Genomic DNA, 24,013 nt, shown 5'->3' with positions numbered 1-24,013 from the left:
AAAGTGGTGTGTAGGTGAAGAATCAGTTTATTTGCTTATAAAGTATGATGCAATAAATGTATCGCGACCCCATGGACAATGATTTTCCAGGCCTTCCTGTCCTCTACCATTCCCCAGAGTCCATTTAAGTTTGCACCTATTGCTTCAGGGGCTCCATCCAGCCACCTCATTCTCTGTCATCCCCTTCTTCTTTTGCCCTCTCCCAGCATTAGGCTCTTCCCGGGCCGCAGCCTTTGCTTGAAGACTTCCAGTGAGGGGGAGCTCACCACCTCCTTAGGCAGCCTATTCCACTGCTGAACTACTCTGACTGTGAAAAACTTTTTCCTGATATCTAGCCTATATCATTGTACTTGAAGTTTAAACCCATTACTGCATGTCCTCTCCTCTGCAGCCAATGGGAACAGCATCCTGCCCTCCTCCAAGTGACAACCTTTCAAACACTCAAAGAGGGCTATCATGTCCCCTCTCACCCTCCTTTTCTCCAGGCTGAACATTCCGAAGTCCCTCAACCTATCTTCATAGGGCTTGGTCCCTTGGCCCCAGATCATCTTCGTCGCTCTCCTCTGTACCCTTTCAATTTTATCGACATCCTTCTTGAAGTGAAGCCTCCAGAACTGCACACAGTACTCCAGGTGTGGTCTGACCAGTGCCATATACAATGGGACTATGACATCTTGTGATTTTGATGTGATGCCCCTGTTGATACAGCCCAAAATGGCATTTGCCTTTTTTACCGCTGCATCACACTGCCTGCTCATGTTTAGTTTACAATCCACAAGTACCCCAAGGTCTCGTTCACACACAGTGCTACCTAGAAGCGTATCCCCCATCCAGTAGGCAAGCTTTTCATTTTTCTGACCCAGATGCAGAACTTTACACTTATCTTTATTAAATTGCATCTTGTTCTCATTTGCCCATTTTTCCATTGTGTTCAGATCTCGTTGAACTCTGTCTCTATCTTCCGGAGTATTTGCCAGTCCTCCCAATTTGGTGTCATCTGCAAACTTGATGAGTAGTCCCTCCACCCCCTCATCTAGATCATTAATAAATATGTTAAAAAGTACCGGGCCGAGCACCGAGCCCTGAGGTACCCCACTACTCACCTCTCTCCAGTCTGATGAAACACCATTGACAACCACTCTTTGCGTGCGGTTCTCTAACCAATTCCCTATCCACCTAACTATCTGAAAATCCAGATTGCAGTCCTTCAACTTATCCATCAGAACATCATGGGGAACCTTGTCAAAAGCTTTACTAAAATCCAAGTAAATGACATCAACCGAATTTCCCCGATCCAGCAAACCTGTTACTTGGTCAAAAAAGGAAACTAGGTTGGTCTGGCAGGACCTGTTGGAGACAAATCCATGCTGACTTCCTTGGATCACCAAATTGTCCTCCAGATGTTTGCAGATCGCCGGCAAGGCTACACCATCTTGCCATGAAAATATACAATATACAGTAAATAATAATAAAGAGTAAAATATAATAACAATAAACAGTAGATGGCAGCAATAATTTCTTTCTACTAACCCACAGCGTCTCAGCTTTTCCGTTTAGTTCTATATCCAACTAGGTATCCCCTGGCGATGTTAGACCAGGAGGACAACCATCAGAAAGTCCAAAGCTGAGAGTGAGCTAAGATTGGCTAGGGAAGCCCATTGTAACAAGAAAAGGAAGGATGACCCGGGAAACTACAGACCAGTGAGTGTGACCTCTGTTGTGGGGAAGATAATGGAGCAGATATTAAAGGGAGTGATCTGCAAACATCTGGAGGACAATTTGGTGATCCAAGGAAGTCAGCATGGATTTGTCTCCCAACGGGTCTTGTCAGACCAACCTGGTTTCCTTTTTTGACCAAGTAACAGGTTTGCTGGATTGTGGAGATTCGGTTGATGTCGTTTACTTGGATTTTAGTAAAGCTTTTGATAAGGTTCTGATGGATGTTCTAATGGATAAATTGAAGGACTGCAATCTGGATTTTCAGACAGTTAGGTGGATAGGGACTTGGTTAGAGAACTGCACTCAAAGAGTTGTCAGTGGTGTTTCATCAGACTGGAGGGAGGTCTAACGATAATCAGGAAAAAAATGTTCACAGTCAGATTAGTTCAACAGTGGATTAGGCTGCCTAAGGAGGTGGTGAGCTCCCCCTCACTGGCAGTCTTCAAGCAAAGGTTGGATACACACTTTTCTTGGATGCTTTAGGATGCTTTGAGCTGATCCTGCGTTGAGCAGGGGTTGGACTAGATGGCCTGTATGGTCCCTTCCAACTCTATGATTCTATATTTACCCAAATACACGCAACTGAACTTTCATGCTCAAATACCTGTATTTCTTCACAAGTATTTAGATTCTTAACTTATATTGCTACACCTCCCCCCTCCTTTACTTGTCTGCCCCTTTTGAATAGATTGTACCATTTAATTCTAGTATTCCAATTATCCCACCATGTTTCTGTGATTCCTATGAGGTCATAGTCCCCTTCCTCTATCAGGACTAGGGCTGTGGGCGGAGGCATCCGAATTGGCCGTTGCAGGCCGATGCAGCCAGCACTGGCTCACGGGGGGTGGTAGTGGTGGTGCTCAGCGCCGGTGCGTCAATTAGTGCACACATGCAAGGGAGCAGAAAACCTAGAACCCTCACCTGTGTGTGTGTGTGTGGGGGGGGGCTGTGGATTGTTCCTTCCCATTAGGGGGACTGCAGAGAAGAATATCCAGTCCAGGTGAGCACTTGCCCTCGCTGCTCCATTTTGTATGAGGACCCTGTGCTTCCAGCGAGGGGAGGATCGGCTTGCACGCACATCGCCTGCCTTCTTTGGTGCTCACCAGCCCGTCATCCTGCCAGGCCTCCTTCCAGAGAACATTGCTGAAGGTTCCCTTGATTATAGCCCTCTTGGCTGGATGCTGCTGCCAGAGGCTGAGGGGATTCCTTGTGTGACTCAAGTGCTCTGGTGTGCTGAGGGCCGGGAGAGTGTTGGGGAGGGGAGCGATTTGAGGCCTGCTTGGGAAGGGCTAGTCCCCTTATGAGATTCCCCTTTCAGGCTGCTACTGGCTGAGAAGTTCCCTCTGGAAAATGGGGTGTGTTGGCCGTGATTTGGATAGGCCCCTTTGCCTTGTCCTGGCTTGACGTGGCCCCTGTTTTCTTGGTGTGAAACTGCCGTGGGGTGCTGATCGACGCACCTGCACACTGATTTTGACGGCACACAGTGATTTCCCAGGGCGATTCCCACTGGAAAGAACAATGCAGGGGTGGGGGGGAGCTTCACATGCCTGCCCCCTGTTTTAGCTGGAGCGCTGTGTGTGGCTGCAGGTGGGGCCTGTGGAGAACTGTGGGGCTTGTGGTCTGGCCTGGCTGTGATTGACAGGCCCTCCCCTGCTTCCATGCAGGACGGAGGCCTTCTTTGCAGCAGCAGCTCTGGGTTTCTAGGCACCGTCCTTCAGGAAAGGAGGCCTCCCTGGCAGGTTCCAAGGGCCTGCATTTTGCTCCAGGCCTTTGGTGAGCCAGAATCCTCTGGGGTAGCGGTCCCCAACCTTTCTCAGGTCAGGGACCGCCTCCGGAGTGAGGGAAGAGCCGACGGCAATTGCCGCTCATGTGTGTTTTCGCCACCAGGTGGTCCTAACGCGCATGTGCAACAACTGCGGGTGCGCATTTCCTTCACTAGGGGGCGCTAACGCGCATGCGCGGCAACAGCGTTTGCGTCACCGCCATGCCGGTGGCTGCGCCTGCCTCTTCCCTTCCTTCTTGCTGCCGGCGGGGGAAGGCAGGCGTGGCTGGCGGCGGCCCGGTACCGTGGCCTTTGCGGCCCGCCACCCCTGCTCTGGGGCACTTGATCTCAAGGCACACAGCCTTCTCCTGTGCAGACTGGTGGGTGTTTTGTTTGCGTTGCATATGTGCATGTAGACTTCCGAGTGATTGAGGACAGGAGTCATTTAACTTTCAAAGGAAAGGTATAAATATCCCCTAAATAAATAAAGAAGGAAAGCTGCTGGCTGGCTGCACAGAGCCTGCCTTTGCCCCCCTGGGGTTGTGGTCGTGGGAAAGAGACACTGTGGAAGCCTTTGTCCATTGTCGTCCCTCATAGCCCCGGATGCTTCATGTGGGTGACCTGCCTGTAACAGCCCTGTAAGGGAAGCCCTTATTATCCTGGTGCTGAGGATGGGGCCAGGGCCCCGGCTGTTGTGCAGGAGAGTGGGATTCATAGTAGAGGCAAAGAATGGGTGGGGCTTTCTCGATTCAGAGCTGTCTTCCCGTTCTCTGCCTCTTTACTTCCCCAGGGAGGGCGTTCCAAGCGTGGTGGGCACCCAAGAGCGTGTTTACTTCACTAGCCACTTGCTGGTGCAGGTGGGTTCGGTGCCTAACCTCAATCCCCACTGGGGCCACAGGCAGAGACGGGGAGGGCTGAGCCAGGGCCCCACCTCTACCTTTTGCTGCCTCTAACACCTTCCTCTTCTTCTTCTGCTCCCCCTGTCCTTGGGCAGCCTTTCTTTCGACTCCTCAATCTGCGCAAGTTGGGCCTGAGTGACAATGAGATCCAGCGTCTGCCTCCCGAGGTGGCCAACTTCATGCAGCTGGTGGAGCTGGACATCTCCCGCAACGGTGGGTCCATGGCACTACTTGCCGTACTTGAGGTCAGGTGCAGGGCTGCCATAGACCATGATTTTGTCCAGAAGGCAGAGGCCTCCCTGGTGAGCGTGCCTTCTGGGGCCACTCTCTGGAGTGCTGGCAGTGGACTCTGAGGGAGTGCAGAGTGCTTCAGCCCAGTGGCCTCCTGTGCTTCTGGGCAGGCAGGGCAGTGTAAGAAAGAAGCTTCTAGTGCAGAAGGTTGGGTGTCCAGAAAGTGAAAAGATATTTGCTGTGAAACACAGATCTGAACTTTCCACCGCAAGAGAAAAGGCAGACATCCCTCCCCCCCCCCCCCGGATGGAGCAGGGGTTGAAGCCCTGGACATGCTTCCACCCCCTCCATGCTGACTCTTGTTTGTTGCTCTGCAGCTCCAGCTCTTTCTCTCCCTAGTGGTCAGCCTGAAGAAGTTTTTCCCCTGCCCCCCACTGAGGGGCTCTGTCCTGTCTCTGTCGAAATGGGTTGCAAGAGGGATGGAAAGGTGCTGGTTGCAAACCGATTCTCACTCTTGGCTCCTTCTGCTTGCCTCTCATCAGACATTCCTGAAATCCCAGAGAGCATCAAATTCTGCAAGTCCTTGGAAATCGCAGACTTCAGCGGGAACCCGTTGTCCAGGTATGGCAGGTGGGAGTGCTGCTGTGGTGCCCGTCAGAGGGAGGTCCATGGTCCTCAAGCCCTCCAGTGCCGGCCATTGTACCAGCTGAGGGAGCATCATGGGCAGAGGGCACCTGGGGGGGGGAGGGGGGAGTGTTTCCTGGTCACTGTCTTGTGGCCCTGGTGGCTGGCTTGAATGGGAGAGAGCGGGCTGCTTCTGGTAGACTGTGGCATGCTCAGGCCTTGGGTCCTTGGAGTGCTCGGGGCTTTGCTAGGAGGTGGGGGTGGAGGGAGGAAGAGCCTGCCACTGGTGGCTGTCGTTCATGGCCTGTCTTCTGGTTTGCACTCAGGCTCCCTGAAGGCTTCACTCAGCTGCGCAGCCTGGGCCACCTGGCCCTGAATGACGTCTCCCTGCAATGCCTGCCCAATGACATTGGCAAGTGAGTCTTGCTCTGCCGGTTGGTGGGGAAGGAGGGTGTGTGTGGAGGCTGAGCTTGTTTACCCCTCATTTCCTCGCTGTCCCTGAGGTGGACAAGCAGTGGCCTCCCCTTGGGCTCATTTCTTTTGCAGTCTGGCCAACCTGGTGACCTTGGAGCTTCGTGAGAACCTGCTCAAGTCCCTCCCTGCGTAAGCATCTGTGGGTCCAGCCCTACTTATTGATCAGGGCTGCTGCTTGTGTCCACCTTTGCCATCCACAGCAGAGTTTGGGGAGGGGGGCTGGGCACTGCTTCTGAGCGTGCTCTGCTGAAATGTGAGCTCTGCCTCTTCGGGGGATCTTTGCAGCACTAACCTGCCCCCCCCCACCCGCCTTGCAGCTCACTCTCATTCCTCGTCAAGTTAGAGCAGCTGGACCTGGGAGGCAACGACCTGGAGGTGCTGGTAAGCAAGGGACGCCGTGTGGGGAGGGCCTTTGCGGAGGGATGGAAGGGCTGGATACATCTGAAATCCCGCTGCTCCAGCCTGCTACTTGGTTGGGGGCAGGGGGCGGGGGGAGGTCTTCCTTTGACATTCCCTGCCCTTCTTTCAGCCCCTTATTGCAGGGGGTATATGAGTAGCAAAAAGAGATGCCCTTTTCGGTGGAGTGTCTTGGCCAGTGGAGGAGTCCTCTTGGTGGTGATGGGAGGCCTGATTCGGTCCTTGTGTGATGGGGTCAGAGAGGGACTTTTCAGGACGATCATGGGCTGTTTTTCTTCTACAGCCAGACACACTGGGTGCATTGCCAAATCTGCGGGAATTGTGGCTAGACCGGAACCAGCTCTCGTCTCTTCCTCCTGTGAGTATTGCCATCGGGTGCCTAGCAGCAGTAGCAGCAGCAGTGATGCTTGGAGTGCCCTCTTGTCAGTTGGGGCTCACACAGTATCTAGGGCTATTGTATTTTCAAGCTTTGCATTAGAGTATGGAGAAATCTTGATGGACGATAGAGCAAAGACAGGAATAATGCCTGTTTTGCCGCATTTTGGGATGGTAAAATACAGGATTCTGGTTTACAGGTGGACATATAGTCATAGAGTTGGAAGGGACCATACAGGCCATCTAGTCCCACCCCCTGCTCAATGCAGGATCAGGATCAGGAGAGGTGCAGCTGCTGCTTGTAGACCGCCAGTGAGCGAGAGCTCACCACCTCCTTAGGCAGCCCATTGCATGGCTGAACTACTGTAATGATAAAATCTCCCCCTCCCGATATCCAGCTGGTACCGTTCAACATGTAGTTTACTGTGGGTCCTGTCCTCTCATGGTTATGGGAATTACAGATCTTCCTCAACCTAGCCTCAACCAAATGCCTGGTGGAAGAGCTCCATCTTGCAGGCTTGCAGAAGTTACATCAGGACCCTCAGCTCTTCTGGGGATTCATTCCACAAGACATGGGCCAGGGCCTCATTGAGACCAAGTGAACTTCACGAGGGTTAGGGATCTCACACAGAAGATCAAGTTGAGGGTATGGTCAGCCTGATGGTAAGGCCAATAACAAATTGTGAGAGCATCAGTGTCGCCGTGGTTGACACCAGGTCCGAGCCAACTCCTGATGATGATGACTTTGCACGGATGTGGAAGTCCTCCAAAACCAAAAGCTTGGGGAACAACAGCGTCCAGGTAGTCACCGCCTCCAGCAGGCTCAACAGGGCACCTGGCAGCACGTTGGGTACACCAACCAGATGGCCAAGTTCTCAACTGGGTCCCATATTAGGCCAACACATTCCACCCCTGAGATCAACAGTACTGGAAGAGCTCTGTAGGTAAAGTCCTCCTGGACCACTATTGCCACCCCCAAGAACCCTGGTGAAGATATTTCAGGGCGACTGTCTCACCCTCTCTTGCCCCTGTTTCAGCTACACATGCCATGTCTACTCTGTGCTCCGCAAAGTGTGCCCACAGAATTGAGGTCTTGTTGTTAATTGACCTGGTGTTACACAGAATTGTGTCAGCGCCAGCCTAGCTTTCTATCCAGTGTATTTTGGGATGGGACAGACATTAGAAGGACAGCAAGCATTCCCAGCCAGCCTGTTGTAGTGATTAGGAGCGCTTGCTTCTAATGTGGCAAGCCAGGTTTGATTTCCCGCTCCCCCACATGCAGCCAGCTGGCTGACCTTGGGCTCACCACAGCACTGGTAAAGTGTTCTGACCAATTAGTAATATCAGGACTCTCTCAGCCTCAGCCTGTGGGGAGAGGAAAGGGAAGGCAACTGTAAGCCGTTTTTAGACTCCTTCAGGTAGAGAAAAGCGGCATATAAAAACCAGCTATGTTTCAGTAATATCAGGACTCTCTCAGCCTTCCATCCCTCAAAGGGTGTCTATGGTGGGGAGAGGAAAGGGAAGGCAACTGTAAGCCCCTTTGAGACTCCTTCAGGTAAAGAAAAGCAGCATCTAAGAACAAACTCTTCTTCTTCAGTAATATAAGGGCTCTCTCAGCCTCACCTACTGCACAGGGTGTCTGTTATGGGGAGAGGAAAGGGAAGCCAACTGTAAGCCGTTTTGAGACTCCTTCAGGTAGAGAAAAGTGGCATCCCATGAGCCCCTGCCAGAAAATGCTGGGCGGGGGCTCATGAGAATTGTAGTCCATGGACATCTGGAGGACCACAGGTTGACTACCCCTGCTATAGGACACTTATGAGATTCTATGAGATGGCAGTGAAGGTTGCTAAAATGGAGTTTTATGGCATTTCCATTGCAGCTGCTAGCTATTCCCTGGCACAATTGTTTAGGTAAATTGATCCCTTACCACCTTAGAAGATGGATGTTCAATTAATAGTCAATAGCTATTTTTCCGATAAAGTCTTTTTGCTCTGCCATGATCTTCCACCCACCCTTTGTACAACAAGGGAACTAGAAGCCCCTTGGCCACCTTTGGTGGCTTCAGAGGACTCTCACTGACAGAAGGGGATAAGTCGCTGACTTCAGAGAGGCTGACCACTTTCCCACTTGACCCCGGTCCTCCTTGGTTACTCAAGGAGTGATGAGAGGATAGGATATTTTGGGGTATTATAAATCTCTTCCTGTCATCAGGGGTGTTCCTGGAGGAGTTGAAAGAGGCAGTGGTCCAGCCACTGTTGAACAAACCACCTCTGGATTTATGGGACCCGACCAGCTCCTGCCCTGTCTTGCATCTTGCATTTCTGGGGAAGGTGGTTGAAAGGGCTCCCTCAGACCAACTCTTAGCATACTTAGATGAAACCTCAATCCTTACCAGTCTAGCTTCTGGCCTGGCCATGGTCACCCTGATGGTGTCCTCCGGTGCTAGTTGGAACACAGTGGGTTGGCACTGCCCATGTTCATAGAATCATAGAGTTGGAAGGGGCCACACAGGCCATATAGTCCAACCCCCTGCTCTACACAGAATCAGCCCAAAGCATCCTAAAGCATCCAAGAAAAGTGTGTATCCAACCTTTGCTTGAAGACTGCCAATGAGGTGGAGCTCACCACCTCCTTAGGCTGCCTATTCCACTGCTGAACTACTCTGACTGTGAACATTTTTTTCCTTGTTGTCCTTTCCTCTGCAGCCAATGGGAGCAGCATCCTGCTCTCATCTAGATCATTAATAAATATGTTAAAAAGTACCGGACCGAGCCCCGAACCCTGAGGTACCCCGCTACTCACCTCCCTCCTAGTCTGATGAAATTTTTTTCTTAGACCTCACAGTGGTGTTTGACCTGGTTAATAATGAGCTTCTTGGTGTAGTGATTAAAAGCAGTGGCTTCTAATCTGGAGAGCCAGATTTGATTCCCTGCTCTTCTACAGGCAACCATCTGGGTGATCTTGGGCTCATCACAGCACTGATAGAGCTGTTCTGACCAAGCAGTCATATCAGATCTCTTTCCGCCTCACCTTCCTCACAGGGTATCCTTTGTGAGGAGAGGAAAGGGAAGGTGATTGTAAGCCAGTTTGAGACTCCTGGTAGAGGAAAGTGGCATATGAAAACCATCTCTTTTGCTCCTCCCTGCCTTGCTGATGCTGGAATTTGAGAGGCCAGCCTTCAGTGGCTGATCTCCTTTCTCCAGGGCTGCGGACAGAGGGTTGTCATGGGGATAGACAGTCTTGCTGCTGCCAACTCCTTTGTGGGTTTCTCAGGGTGTGGTTTTCTCCCCCAGATTATTTAACATCCTCATGTACCCACTTGCCCAATTGGATTTGGGGTTTGGACTTGGCTGTCACCAATATGCAGATGACACCCAACTCTATTTTCTGATGGACAGCCAACCAGTCTCGCCCCAAGACATTTGCCAGTTGCCTGGAATCAGTGACAGTCTGGCTCAACCAGACTCATCTGGAACTCAACTCCTCAAAGATGGAAGACTTGTGGCTGGGTAGGAAAGGGCTGGGAGAGACAGCCCGTCTGCCCATCCTAGATGGAGTGCAAATTATAACTGCACTGTAGTCTAGGAACCTGGATGTGATCTTTGATGCCTACCTGTCCATGGAGGCTCAGGTCACCAGAGTAGTGCAGCTGGCCTTTTCCCACCTTCACCGTTAAACTACTAGCACCCTACCTGTCCTCGGAACACCTAGCCACAGTGATCCAAGCAGCAGTCGCCTGGAGACTGGATTACTATAAATCACTCTTGCAGGACTGCCCTTGCCCTTGAAATTACAACCAGTTCAAAAAACAGCAGCTCAGGTTCTCACTGGAAAACCCTGGAGAACCCTTATTAATCCTGTTCTCCAGCAGCTGCATTGGCTTCCATTTGAATTCCAGATCCAGTTCAAGGTTTTGGTTTTAACCTTTAAGGTCATCCATGGCCTGGTCCCACGTACCTCAGGGACCACCTCACTGTACCCCCCAAAGGGCATTACACTCTGCCAGTGCAAACCAGCTGGTGATCCCTGCCCCCCCATATCATGCCCTCAAACGACTTAAGTGGTAAAACTAAGTCAACAGATAATAATATTAAGAAAAAAGACGATCCTTTTGTGAGATCTACTACCAAACGCCTGCAGCAATGGAAAGAATTCTTTATCCAGCTATACAACCATGATACAACCGAGGGACCACCACCTGAACCACCACCTATTGACTTGCCAGAAAATATATTCCTCAGCAGTGAGCCAACTCTCATTGAACTAAAAAGCGCAATAAAATAATTGAAGAATGGAAAATCCTGTGGAGCAGACCAAGTTACTGCTGAAATGATTAAAACTGGGGGAGACAACTCCGCACCCTCTTTACACTCAGATGGCGCTCAGCATGCATTCCATCAACATGGAAGAAAGTCAGCATAATGCCAATGTTGAAGAAAGGTGACAACCGAGAATCTAAGAACTACCGTGGCATCAGCCTCTTGTCAGTTATTAGCAAAGTGTTCCTGATGATCATACAGGTAAGGCTACGAGAAGATCATGAGCAGACTGGTAGAGAAGAGCAAGCAGGATTTAGGCCACATTGGGGCTGTATTGATCAAATGTTCACCATCTATCAACCAGCAGAGCAAAGAAAATAAGGTTCCCCGTGATTTTGATGGGCAAGTTGGAGGGATGTGGATTAGCTGTTAGGATGGCCAGGCAGAGAAAGCCAGTTGGGTCAGTGCATCGAAAGCCTGGTAGCTCCTTGGCCAGTTGGGGGGTTATATCCTGTGGCGTCCCACAGGGCTTCTTTTTGGGCCTGGTAGCCACAATCTGGATGAGAGTGTGGAGGGACTGTTAATCAAATATGCAGATGACACCAAATTGGGAGGGACAGAGATACAGTACAGCCATGCTTGGATATTTTGGGAAGACAGGTAGGTTTCACATCTGCTTAGCAAAAGTCATACCTGCAGGTGCCAGATGGTGGATGCTTCTCTGGGTTCCTGCCACCTATTGGCAGGGTCTCAGGCATTTGATGGGAGCCAGCATGGTGGTGGGCTCTGACATGAACCAGGTTTCATTCCCCAGCTCCTCCTTCACTTGCAGCCATGGTTCTTTCAGAGCAGTACTCTCAGAGCTCTCTCAGCCCATGAGAACATTAAACTGATGAAATGTCAGTGACTCAGAGAAAATTGGTATAAAATGTTTTACAGATGGCATGTAACTCGCAAAGCTATAAGCAGAATGTTAAGTCAGTCTGATGGGAAATGTTGGAAATGCTATGTTAGCGTTTCTCTTATTACCATATGTGGTGGTCTTGTGAATGTATTAGAAAATTTTGGATTAAAATACATGGTATAATGAAAAAAATCCTAAAATTATGTTGTTCAGTATTTTCCCCTCTAGTTGGCCTATATATGCTAATCCTTTTCTGTCTCTCTTATTTCTTTTATATTCACTCATCTTTTTTGAAAAATAAGAATATTAACATTTTTAAAAAGAGCTCTCTGAGCCCCACAAACCTCACAGGGTGTCTGCCGTGGGGAGAGGAAGGGAATGAGGTTGAGAAGCAGTTTTCGGACTCCTTCCAAAATGAGGTATAAAAAAACAGTTCTTCTCTGCAAATTGAACACGAGCGGCTAGTGAGCTGAGCAGCTGAGGAAAAAGCAAGGAAGAAGGAGAGTTCATTTTTATACCCTGCTTTTCACTGCCCAAAGGAGCCCCAAAGCGACTGACACTCAACTGCTAGTCTGTACAAAGTTCACTCTCTATTTCTAATGGCAGGATATTTTACAAGAGGGAAATCCCTGATGGTCACTCTGTCAGTGTGGCTGAGAGTGAACTGCTTTGTGAGCACAGCACTAGGCAGGACTTAAAAGTTGTTTGTGTCACCACTAGGTGGAAGTCACCCAACCTCAGTTCATTTCCTGCCTCAGTCAGGAAAGCAGCGGAGTGCAGACTTCTAATCTGGTGAGCCGATTTTGGCCTCCCCCACGTGAACCAGCTGGGTGACCTTAGGCTTGCCACAACACTGAGAAACCTGTTCTGACTAAGCAGTAATCTCAGGGCTCTCTCAGCCTCCCCTCCCTCACAGGATGTCTGTTGTGGGGAGAGGAAAGGGAAGGCGATTGGAAGCTGCTTTGTGACTCCTTCAGGTAAAGAAAAGTGGCATATAAGAACTAACTCTTCTTCTTGTCATAAGTGTAAACTGATAGGGCTTTAAGAGGGGAAGATTAGGATCTTGGAGGAGAGGATCAAAACACTGCATGAAGGAGAGGATTTCATTGCCAGGAGCTATCTGAATCTGCATAGGAATATAGAGATCAGTTCAAAGGAGAATGGGGGGCTTCACTTTTCTACAATGTGAGCTCAAAGGCATCGAACAAGATGGCACTCAGAGCCATTGGAGCTCAGGAATAGATTTCTTGCCCTTGCGGTAGAGATGGAGGCAGCAACAAGGGCAGAGGAAGAACCAAAATGATCACAAAGAGAGTGAAGAGGACATTTTGTTTGTTTGCTTGTCTGTTTATACCACCCTCCCTTGTGGTTCTGGGTGGTTTATACCCCACCCTGATATGAGGATAGGAGAAAGTGGCATTTGAAGGAAAGTGTTGGTCATTGATGACTCTCTGCTGAAGGGCATGAAATGTCACATGACTAGGCCTGACCCCGTAGTTCAAGAGTTGTATCTCTTGCCAGGGAAAAAAATAAAGGCATTATGAACTGTATGCAGAAATGGATCAAATCTATGGATCATTATGCATTTGTGATGCTCCATCAGGGAATGAACAAAAAGGCCATGAACGCAATTGCACCTATTAATGCTGAATATGAAGTTCTTGGGAGACAGCTAAAACAAATGGGGGCACAAGTGGTTTTCTCTTTGATCCTGCTTTTCAGGGGAAGAGGAACAAGGTGAGAGCTGAAGATAATGGAGGTTAACCTCTGGCTACATTGGTGGCTTCAGCAGGTGTGTTTTGGATTCTGAGATCAAGGGATAGGTACCCTAAAAGAAGGCTTATTAGTACATTATGGACCTTACTTACTAAGTTGTGGAAGAATGTTTTTGGCAGGAACCTGAGAAGATCTATCAGGAGAACTTTAACTTGAAGCCACAAAGGGAAGATGTCCACCATAGGGATTCTAATGTAAGAGCGCAAATTGCAGTGGCTCACCTGGGAATGCCTGGTCAAATGGAACTTAGGGTCAGAGGCTATATGCCAGTGCCCAAAGCTTGGCCATAAAAAGAATTTGAGTTTATTATGCAGACAGAGAGATGATTTAGTAGGCATTACAGAGACTTGGTGGAATGATTCCCATGATTGGGATGCAGTAGTAGATGGATAGGAATTGTTAAATACAAAAGACCAAAGAGGGGATGGAGTGTCACTGTACGTGAGAAGAAGGCTTGCCTGTCAAGAAATACCAGAGGAGGAGAGTGACATTCCAGTGGGAAGTATATGGGTGATTGGCATCTGCTATAGACCACCCAACCAGAATGAGAATGTGATTGCTGCCCTCCTTTATTTATCATATCAATTTGTATACCGTCCCTTTCAGATTGGCTGTGTCCTGACAGAATATCCAGGCAACAGGCCTTTGTAATTATGGGTGACTTCAATTTCCTTGATGTGTGCTGGGAAACAAACTCTGCTAGGTGTTCAGAGTCATGCAACCTTTGGATCTCCCTAACCAACAATTTCATTTATCAAATCGTGGAAGAGGCTCAGCCATACTCAATATTGACCAACAGGCAAGACCTAGTGGATGGGGTGAAGGAGGTGGGGCCCCGGGGGGAAGGAGCGATCGTGTCTTCATTTGAGATGGGAGGCTAAGGAAGCTTGTCGTCAGATATATAGTCACCCTTTTGTAGGATGAACTTCAATAAACTCAGAGACATAAGTGTTCTCCCATGGACAAGACTGCTTGAAGAGAAAGGAGCAAATGACAGTTGGTTTTCCTTAAACAAGAGCTATTGCAAGCTCAAGCCATGAGTATTCCAGCGAGACAGAAATATGGTAGGGGATCCAAGAAGCCTATTTGGATGAACAGAGAACTTCAGGAAGAGTTAAGGAAGAAAAAAAGAAATGTTCAAGAAATTGAGGGAAGGAAAGACCTCTGTAGAAGAGTAGCTGCAGGTTACTAGGCACTGTATGTGAGCTTTCAGAGAGGCCGAAGTTCGGAGTAAGCCAAGATTGGCCAGGGAACTCCACTATAACACAACAAGCTTTTTTAGATATGTGAGGAGCAGATGCAAGGTAAACGAGATAGTAGGCTCGCTGTTGGGCGCAGTGGGAGAGGACAGAGAGAAAACAAAAATGCTCAGTGCCTGTTTTACCTCGGTTTTCCCAGATGAATACGGATACATCAGGAATGGTAGGAGGCAAAGTATAGTATCTGGGTGGCAGGTTGACATGGACAGAGAGTTTGTCAAGAGGCACAAGGCTGCTCTGGATTTGTTCAAATCCCCTGGGTCAAATGGTGTACACCTGAGAATGCTCAAAGAACTTTTTGGAGAGCTTGTGGAACCCTTGTCCATCACCTTTAGGACCTCTTGGAGGACTGAAGAGGTGCCAGAAGATAGGAGAAGAGGGAGGAGATATGTCTTCAAAAAAGGGAGGAGATATGTCCCAGGATCATACTGGCCAGTGAGTCTGACCTCATTGGCAGGGAGGATAATAAAGGAGATTTTAAAGGGGATGATCTACAAATTCCTTAAGGACAATTGGTCGATCCAGGGAAGTCAGCATGGATTTGTCTCCAAGAGTTCCTCCCAAACCAACCTGGTTTCCTCCTTTGACTGAGTTACAGGCTTATTAGATTATGGAAACTCAGTGGATATTGTTTACTTGGATTTCAGTAAGGCATTTCCCCCTGATGTGCTGATGGTTAAACTGGAGGACTATAGACTGGATTTTCAGATGGTTAGGTGGAGAGGGAACTGGCTAGAAAACTGCACCCAAAGAGTAGCTGTCACCCAAAGAGTAGCTGTCTTCAAGCAAAGGTTGGATACTTTTCTTGGATGCTTTAGGATGCTTTGGGCCGATCCTGCGTTGAGCAGGGGGTTGGACTAGATGGCCTGTATGGCCCCTTCCAACTCTATGATTCTAGGATTCTATGATCCTGCGTTGAGCAGGGGGTTGGACTAGATGGCCTGTATGGCCCCTTCCAACTCTATGATTCTATGATATTTAATCAAAGTGGAGGGAAGTGAGCAATGCGGTGCCATAGGGCTCAGTACTGGGTCTGGTACTTTTCATCACCATTCATTCATTCCTTCATTCATTCATTCATTTCCCGCCGCTCCCCGAAGGCTCCTGGTGGGTTACAAATTGGTTTAAACCCCAATAAAACCCTATAAAACAATAAAACAACCTCTACATAAAACCAGCAAGATGTTGGAAAAATAACAGCGGAAAATCTCCACAATTTTGGCAGAACCCTAATACCATCTTGAGGGGAGAGGGAGGGAGGGAGAGGGCGCTGATGGAGTTTGCATCAACAGGCTCCTTAGTTCCTTTCGTTTCTGCCACTAGAGTGGTATCATTTGCATATCTGAGGTTGTTGACATTTCTCCCTGCAATCATAGAATCATAGAATCATAGAGTTGGAAGGGGCCATACACGCCATCTAGTCCAACCCCCTGCTCAACGCAGGATCAGCCCAAAGCATCCTAAATCAATCTTGATCCCAATTTGTGACTCATCTAACCCCGCCTTTCTCATATTACAAATTAAATAGGGAAGGCGACAGTATACAGCCTTGCCAAACTCCTTTCTCAATTTTGAACCAATCAGTGATTCCATGCCCGGTTCTCACTGTTGCTTCTTGACCTGCATATAGGTTTCTCAAAAGACAGATCAGATTCTCTGGTATTCCCATCTCTTTAAGAACTTGCCACAATTTGTTGTGCTCCACACAATCAAAGGCTTTAGCATTGTCAATGAAACAGAAGTAGATGTTTTTCTGGAACTCCCTAGCTTTCTCCATGATCCAGTGTATGTTGGCAATTTGATCTCTAGTTCCTCTGCCTCTTCGAAATCCTGCCTGTACTTCTGGGAGTTCTGGGTCCACATATTGCTGGAGCCTCGCTTGTAGGATTTTGAGCATAACTTTGCTAGCATGAGAAATGAGTGCAATGGTGCGGTAGTTTGAACATTCTTTGGCATTGCCCTTATTTGGGACTGGAATGTAAACTGACCTTTTCCAATCCTGTGGCCATTGTTGAGTTTTCCAAATTTGCTGGCATATTGAGTGTAGCACTTTTACTGCATCATCTTTTAAGATTTTGAATAGTTCAACTGGAATGCTGTCACCACCACTAGCTTTATTGCTGCTCAGACTTCCTAGGGCCCACTTGACTTCACATTCCAGGATGTCTGGCTCCAGGTCAGTGATTACTCTCTTGTAGCTATCAGGGATGTTAAGCTCGCTCTTGTATAGTTCCTCTGTATAATTTTGCCACCTTTTAAAAATCTGCTTCTGTGAGGTCCCTACCATTTTGGTCCTTTATCACAGTGGTCCCCAACCTTTTTATCACCGGGGACCACTCAACACCGGGGACCACTCACCGGGGATCACTCACCGCCTTTTACTGAGGCCCGTGGGGGGGGGTAGTTTACTCCTCTACTCTCAACCACTGCCCTAACGCTCTCTGATAGCTATGGTAATGTTTAAACATCCCTTCAAAATAAGATACAGACATGCCACAACAATGAACATAAGGAACATTTTATTTTCATGGAAATTTTAACTCATGACAATGACAAATCAATGGGAACCCTGAGCTTGTTTCTCTGCAACGAGATAGTTCCATCTGGGAGTGATGGGAGACAATGACACCCGAAGAGTGTTGTAAAGGGCCGGGGGGGGGGTGAAGTAAAGGGCCGGGGGGGGGGAAGCAGGAGCTATAATACACATACTGAGTTGCGAAGGGAACCAGCACTGGGAAACATCACAGGTCAGGAAAGCAGACAGCTCCAAACATCAATCACTGGAATCAATTAAAACACAATGCAGAATACCCAGGATTCTGACACCCACCACAGACACCCTGTGAGGGAGGTGAGGCTGAGAGAGCCCTGATATCACTACTTGGTCAGAATAGCTACAGCGAGCCCAAGGTCACCCAGCTGGCTGCATGTGGGGGAGTGCAGAATCGAACCCAGCTTGCCAGATTAGAAGTCTTTGTGTTCCAGACAACCTCAAACTTGGATAGAGGTGGAGTGCTACTTGTTTGGAATAAATGAAGGGACTCAGTTTGGCACAGCATCAGTCTCCACTAGTCTCAGTTGAAAGAGACATTTTTGGAAGGGGATGCAGCAGAGACACAGCAGGCACATGGAAGGAGCCTCTGTGTGTGTGAAGAGCCAGGGCAGGCAGGTGGCCTCTGGGCCAGGATCTGACCCTTTCCTCCTTGTAGGAGCTGGGAAACTTGCGCCGCCTGGTTTGCCTTGATGTCTCCGAGAACAAGCTGGAGCGGTTACCCAGCGAGATCAGTGGGCTGGCAGCTCTGACAGATCTGCTTCTCTCACAGAATTTGCTGGAGGATATTCCTGATGGGATTGGTGAGTCTGGTTTGCTGGAACGGTGTGGCTGTGTGGAGGGGAGGCTGTGGGGTGTCAGCCTCTTTTTGGGGGGTCCTACTTGTGCTTGTTGACCAACTGGTTAAAGGGGCACATTGGTCTGCCTTTGAAGACATTTTTCTAACAGACTGATTTAAAATGTTCTGTGTTCTAAGACAGCATTTATAATTATTTTTTTTAAGTTATTTATTTTATTTATATACCGCCCTCCCCGAGGGCTCAGGGCAGTTTAAATGAAACAGGAACAATACAAACAATGCAGTTTATAGTAATGTGGTAATAACAATAACAACAATGTAGTGATAACAATAAACTGTAGAACAGTAGTATACTGTTGTTGTTGTTAGGTGCGAAATCGTGTATGACCCATCGCGAACCCAATGGACAATGATCCTCCAGGCCTTTCTGTCCTCTACCATTCCCTGGAGTCCATTTAAGTTCACACCCACTGCATCAGGGACTCCATCCAGCCATCTCATTCTCTGTCTTCCCCTTCTTCTTTTGCCCTCAACCGCTCCCAGCATTAGGCTCTTCTCCAGTGAGTCCTTCCTTCTCATGAGGTGGCCAAAGTATTTGAGTTTCATCTTCAGGATCTGGCCTTCTAAGGAGCAGTCAGGGCTGATCTCCTCTAGGACTGACCGGTTGGTTCACCTTGCAGTCCAAGGGACTCGCAAGAGTGTTCTCCAGTACCAGAGTTCAAAAGCCTCAATTCTTTGACGCTCGGCCTTCCTTATGGTCCAACTTTTAAGCCATACATTGCAACTGGGAATACCATAGCCTTGACTAAACACACTTTTGTTGGCAGGGTGATGTCTCTGCTTTTTAGGATGCTGTCTAGATTTGCCATAGCTTTCCTTCCCAGGAGCAAGCGTCTTTTAATTTCTTTGCTGCAGTCCCCATCTGCCGTGATCTTGGAGCCCAGGGAAATAAAATCTGTCACTACCTCCATTTCTTCCCCATCTATTTGCCAGGAGTAGAATACTAGAGAACATTAATCAACTCTTACTGAAAGCCCAGTGGTTTGGGCGGATCTGTGATGATTGTCATTGGAGGGAAGCTTCAGTACCAATGGGAAGCGGTGGTTCAGATCGGTCTCGACCAAATGCCTGGCGGAGGAGCTCCCATTTGCAGGCCCTGTGGAACTGTTCAAGCTCCATCAGGGCCCTGATCTCCTCTGGGAGCTCATTCCCCCAGGTGGGGGCCAGGATGGAGAAAGCTCTGGCTCTGGTTGAGGTCAGGCAGGCTTCCTTGGGGCCAGGGACCACCAGGAGTTTGGAGGTAGTAGAGTGCAAGGCTTTTTGAGGAGTGTAGGCAGAGAGACAATCCCTCTATACTCAGCCTAGACCACATGTGACCTTAAAGGTGATAACCAAAACCTTAAGCCTGATCCGGAATTCGACCAGAAGCCAGCACAGCTGCTGGAGGTTGGGCTGGATGTGGGACCTCTGAGGGGTTGCTGTGAGGACCCTGGCAGCTGCATTTTTGACCAGTTGTAGTTTCCGGATCAAGGATAAGGGCAGGCCAGCATAGAGCGAGTTCCAGAAGTCCAGTGTAGAGGTGACCATCGTGTTGATCACAATGGTTAGATGTTCTGGGGCCTAGTAGGGTGCTAGTAGTTTGGTTTGGCGAAGATGTGTTAATGTCGCAATCTGAGCCTCCATTAAAAGGAAGGCATCAAGAGTCACCCCCAGGTTCCTGGCAGAGCGGGCCACTGATAACTGGACTCCATCCAGTTGGGTAGGCACGCTTCCTCGCTTGGACCTTTCCTGGCCAGTCACAGGACCTCCATCTTTGAAAGGTTGAGCTTCAGACGACTGCTTGAGCCATCTTGTCACTGCTTCCAGGCAGCTGGCTAATGTTTTTTGCGGATAGATTCAAGTGGATAGCCATGTTGGCCTGAAGCAGCACAAAACAAAATCAGAATCCAGTGGCACCTTTAAGACCAACAAAGATTTGTTTTACAGCTCACGCCTTGAATAAATCTTTGTTGATCTTAAAGGTGCCGCTGGACTCTGATTTTGTTTTGTTTCTGGGGGAGTTGCCATCCATCAGGAGGAAGAGCTGGGTGTCACTGGCATATTGGTGACAACCCACCCCAAACCTCTGCACCAGTTGAGCAAGAGGGCGCATAAACATGTGGAATAAAATTGGAGAGAGAACTGCCAGTTAGTGACGGCTTGATGAGCTCTCTCTTAATGTTACACTCTGTCCGCGATTCCGGAGAAAGAAACACAGGAAAAAGGTTTTGAAGGCCAAGAATGACTAGACCGTGACTTTATCTGCTTAGCATCCTTTTTCACATGGAGGCCGAACTAGGTGCCTCATGGAAGCTCATAAGTTGGTCCATCTCTTGTGTTGTCTCCAATAATAGATTTAGAACTTGTGGAGACTTGGCTGAACCTAGTTACTCTGCAGGTGGGCCTACTACAGTTGTATACCAGAGAAAAATTAGCAATCTAATAATTGTTATAGAATCATAGAGTTGTGAACTCCCCCTCACTGGCAGTCTTCAAGCAAAGGTTGGATACACACTTTTCTTGGATGCTTTAGGATGCTTAGGGCTGATCCTGTGTTGAGCAGGGGGTTGGACTAGATGGCCTGTATGGCCCCTTCCAACTATGATTCTATGATTCTAAGGGGCCATACAGGCCATCTCGTCCAACCCCCTGCTCAACGCAGGATCAGCCCATGTCAGGAGCAGACAAAACTCACAAACAAGCTTCGATAAAAAGAAAGCTTTAATTGGAAGTAGATCTGAACACTTTAACATTCGAAGTCAAGACTGTTCGATATCAGAAGAGCAGGCAGTAATCAATACAATTCTCCCGCCGAAACCCAAGCTTTCCCAAGGGGAGGGGGTCACCCTCTCACCCAGGTGCCATCCCAGGCTTCCTGCCAAGGTGCCAAAGTTAGCATGGCCTTGGTCAGGCCAGCGCCCCATGCTAGCAGATAAGATGTTTACAGGAGCACAGACAACAATGTATCACAGCGGGGAGACTATCCAGTGTGAAAATAAAGAGATCAAACGGATCTCTTTGTTAATCAAAGGAAAACTACAGGCATAAGCATTCTGGTTACATGGGAAAGTTAGCAAAGACACAATACACCAAAATGGAATCTCTTAGGTTCACTGAACTCAAACATGGCAGAGAGCAAGGACTGATCCTGACAGCCCAAAGCATCCTAAAGCATCCAAGAAAAGTGTGTATCCAACCTTTGCTTTGAAGACTGCCAGTGAGGGGGAGCTCACCACCTCCTTAGGCAGCCTATTCCACTGCTGAACTACTCTGACTGTGAAAAATTTTTTTCCTGATATCTAGCCTATATCGTTGTACTTGTAGTTTAAATCCATTACTGCGCGTCCTTTCCTCTGCAGCCAATGGGAACAGCATCCTGCCCTCCTCCAAGTGACAACCTTTCAAATACTTAAAGAGGGCTATCATGTCCCCTCTCAACCTCCTTTTCTCCAGGCTGAACATTCGCAAGTCCCTCAACCTATCTTCATAGGGCTTGGTCCCTTGGCCCCAGATCATCCTCGTCGCTCTCCTCTGTACCCTTTCAATTTTATCTACGTCCTTCTAAAAGTGAGGCCTCCAGAACTGCACACAGTACTCCAGGTGTGGTCTGACCAGTGCCGTATACAATGGGACTATGGCCTCTTGTGATTTTGATGTAATTTTGTTTATATAATCTTTTTTTATTTATTAGTTTTTTTTAAGTCACTGTTGTAAGTTTCCAGGTGACATACAACATTAAAGTCATAGAAATAAAGTAAAAACAACATGATGACAAATAACATATGTAAAATATTAACGTTAAAATAAAACATTAAAAGGCATGGCTAGCTACCCCACATGTGAACCACCCTCCAAAGGCCAGCCTGAAGTATTCAATCTTGCATGCCCTTCAGAAACTGATCAAGCCTGACAAAGAAGAAGAAGAAGAGTTGGTTCTTATATGCCGCTTTTCCCTACCCAAAGGAGGCTCAAAGCGGCTTACAGTTGCCTTCCCATTCCTCTCCCCACAACAGGCACCCTGTGGGGTGAGTGGGGCTGAGAGAGCCCTGAGATTCCTGCTCGGTCAGAACAGTTCTATCAGTGCCGTGGCGAGCCCAAGGTCACCCAGCTGGTTGCATGTGGAGGAGTGCAGAATCGAACCTGGCATGCCAGATTAGAAGTCCGCACCAAACTGGCTCTCAGTTGCAGGTGTCATCTGGGAGTTCCTTCCACCAGGTGGGGGCCACAACCTAAAGGGCTGTCCTGGGGCCAGGCAAGAGGCCACTAGAAGGATGACCACGGGGAGCCCAGGGGTTGTAACAGGAGACGTGGTCCTGTAGGTGTGTGGGTCCCAGAGCATTAGTCTCCAAAGCGTTTTCAAGAGTAGTCCTACACTGACCAAATCTACACGTTGTGACATTCACTAAAATAAGTAAATATGTGAATCCGTATTATTATTATTATTAATATTATTATTATTAAATTTATTTCCCGCCACTCCCTACAGACTCGTGGCGGGTAACAGTAGTCTTAAAATCCCCCATTAAAATGCCCACTAAAAGACTATAAAAATACCCACATGGCAGGAAATGCCACCCTCCCCTACCCAAACAAGGGCATTGGGGGATGGAGGGCAATGGTGTATACTTCAGACCCCGGGGGGGTGATGTTCTTAGAATCAGAATCATAGAGTTGGAAGGGGCCATACAGGCCATCTAGTCCAACCCCCTGCTCAACGCAGGATCAGCCCAAAGCATCCTAAAGTATCCAAGAAAAGTGTGTATCCAACCTTTGCTTGAAGACTGCCAGTGAGGGGGAGTTCACCACCTCCCTAGGTAGCCTATTCCACTGCTGAACCACTGTGATTGTGAAAAATCTTTTCCTGATATCTAGCCGCTATCGTTGTACTTGTAGTTTCAATTTTATCTACGTCCTCCAGAACTGCACACAGTACTCCAGGTGTGGTCTGACCAGTGCCATTAACAATGGGACTATGACATCTTGTGATTTTGATGTCTTGTGATTTTGTTGATGTGATGCCCCTGTTGATACAGCCCAAAATGGCATTTGCCTTTTTTACCCCTGCATCACACTGCCTGCTTATGTTTACCTTACAATCCACAAGTACCCCAAGGTCTCGTTCACACACAGTGTTACCTAGAAGCGTATCCCCCATTCTTCCTCGCCAGTCCTAGCTTCAACCATAGACCTGGTGGAAGAGCTCCATTTTACAGGCTCTGCAGAACGCTGACTGCCCAATGGCACCCGCTGTATTTTTTAGACAGTGGGCTTAATTTCTAGTCATCATCATAAAACAATTGCCAAGAAGTCTCTAAAAACCCCCAGATGGCTGAGAAGCACTGCCTGCGGGATCCTCCTCCAGTCCCTCACACCCAGCCCCTGCATGCACAGCAGTCAACCCTCCAGGAAGTAGCTTCAGACAGTCCGTGGGCCACCTGCTTTCTATAGGATCATATAGGGAGGGAGCCGTTCTTCCCGGCCCGGCCTCAACCAGCCTCCTGGCGGAAGAGCTCCATTTTACAGGCCCTGCGTAACATTGACAATTCCATCAGGGTCCTCTGGAAGCTTTTTCCACCAGGTTGGGGCCAGGACCGAAAAGGCCCTGGCCAAGTCCAGGCGCGCCTCCTGGGAGTGGGGACAGCCAGCGGATTTCTACCCACAAAGTCCTGCAGGGAGCATATGGAGACAAGCAGCCCCTCAGACCCACGTGGGACCCATGCTGCGAGGTCAGAACCAGAACCTGATCCGGAAGCCAGTTGGCAACCAATGCAGCTGCCTCAGCATAGGCTGGACAGGAGCTCTCCAAGATGACTTTGTGAGGACTCTGGCAGCCGCATTTTGCACCAGCTGTAATTTCTAGGTCAGAGACAAGGGAAGGCCCGTGTGGAGTGAGTTGCAAAAGTCTAGTCTGGAAGTGACCGTTGC

At 48.7% G+C, this 24,013-nt stretch overlaps 1 protein-coding gene across 16 annotated transcripts in view; it reads left to right on the top strand.

The window, feature by feature from the left end:
* The window catches only part of SCRIB (scribble planar cell polarity protein), an 80,506-nt gene that overhangs the window by 7,453 nt on the left and 49,040 nt on the right, over positions 1-24,013 (top strand). For 15 of the 16 annotated variants that reach the window (XM_077351250.1, XM_077351247.1, XM_077351252.1 and 12 more), the window contains exons 2-8: positions 4,476-4,593; positions 5,154-5,232; positions 5,562-5,651; positions 5,782-5,838; positions 6,027-6,090; positions 6,410-6,484; positions 17,909-18,053. In XM_077351250.1, coding sequence (XP_077207365.1) covers positions 4,476-4,593; positions 5,154-5,232; positions 5,562-5,651; positions 5,782-5,838; positions 6,027-6,090; positions 6,410-6,484; positions 17,909-18,053 — 628 coding nt within the window. Of the gene's footprint in view, positions 1-4,475; positions 4,594-5,153; positions 5,233-5,561; positions 5,652-5,781; positions 5,839-6,026; positions 6,091-6,409; positions 6,485-10,876; positions 11,022-17,908; positions 18,054-24,013 lie in introns of those variants that run through there. The other variant, XM_077351259.1, reaches the window with a different exon arrangement.

Source organism: Paroedura picta, chromosome 9 (genome assembly GCF_049243985.1).
Source record: "Paroedura picta isolate Pp20150507F chromosome 9, Ppicta_v3.0, whole genome shotgun sequence".
Classification (NCBI taxonomy): Eukaryota; Metazoa; Chordata; class Lepidosauria; order Squamata; family Gekkonidae; genus Paroedura; species Paroedura picta.
The sequence above is the reverse complement of the archived record's forward strand: the minus strand, read 5'-3'. Positions and strand labels throughout refer to the sequence as shown.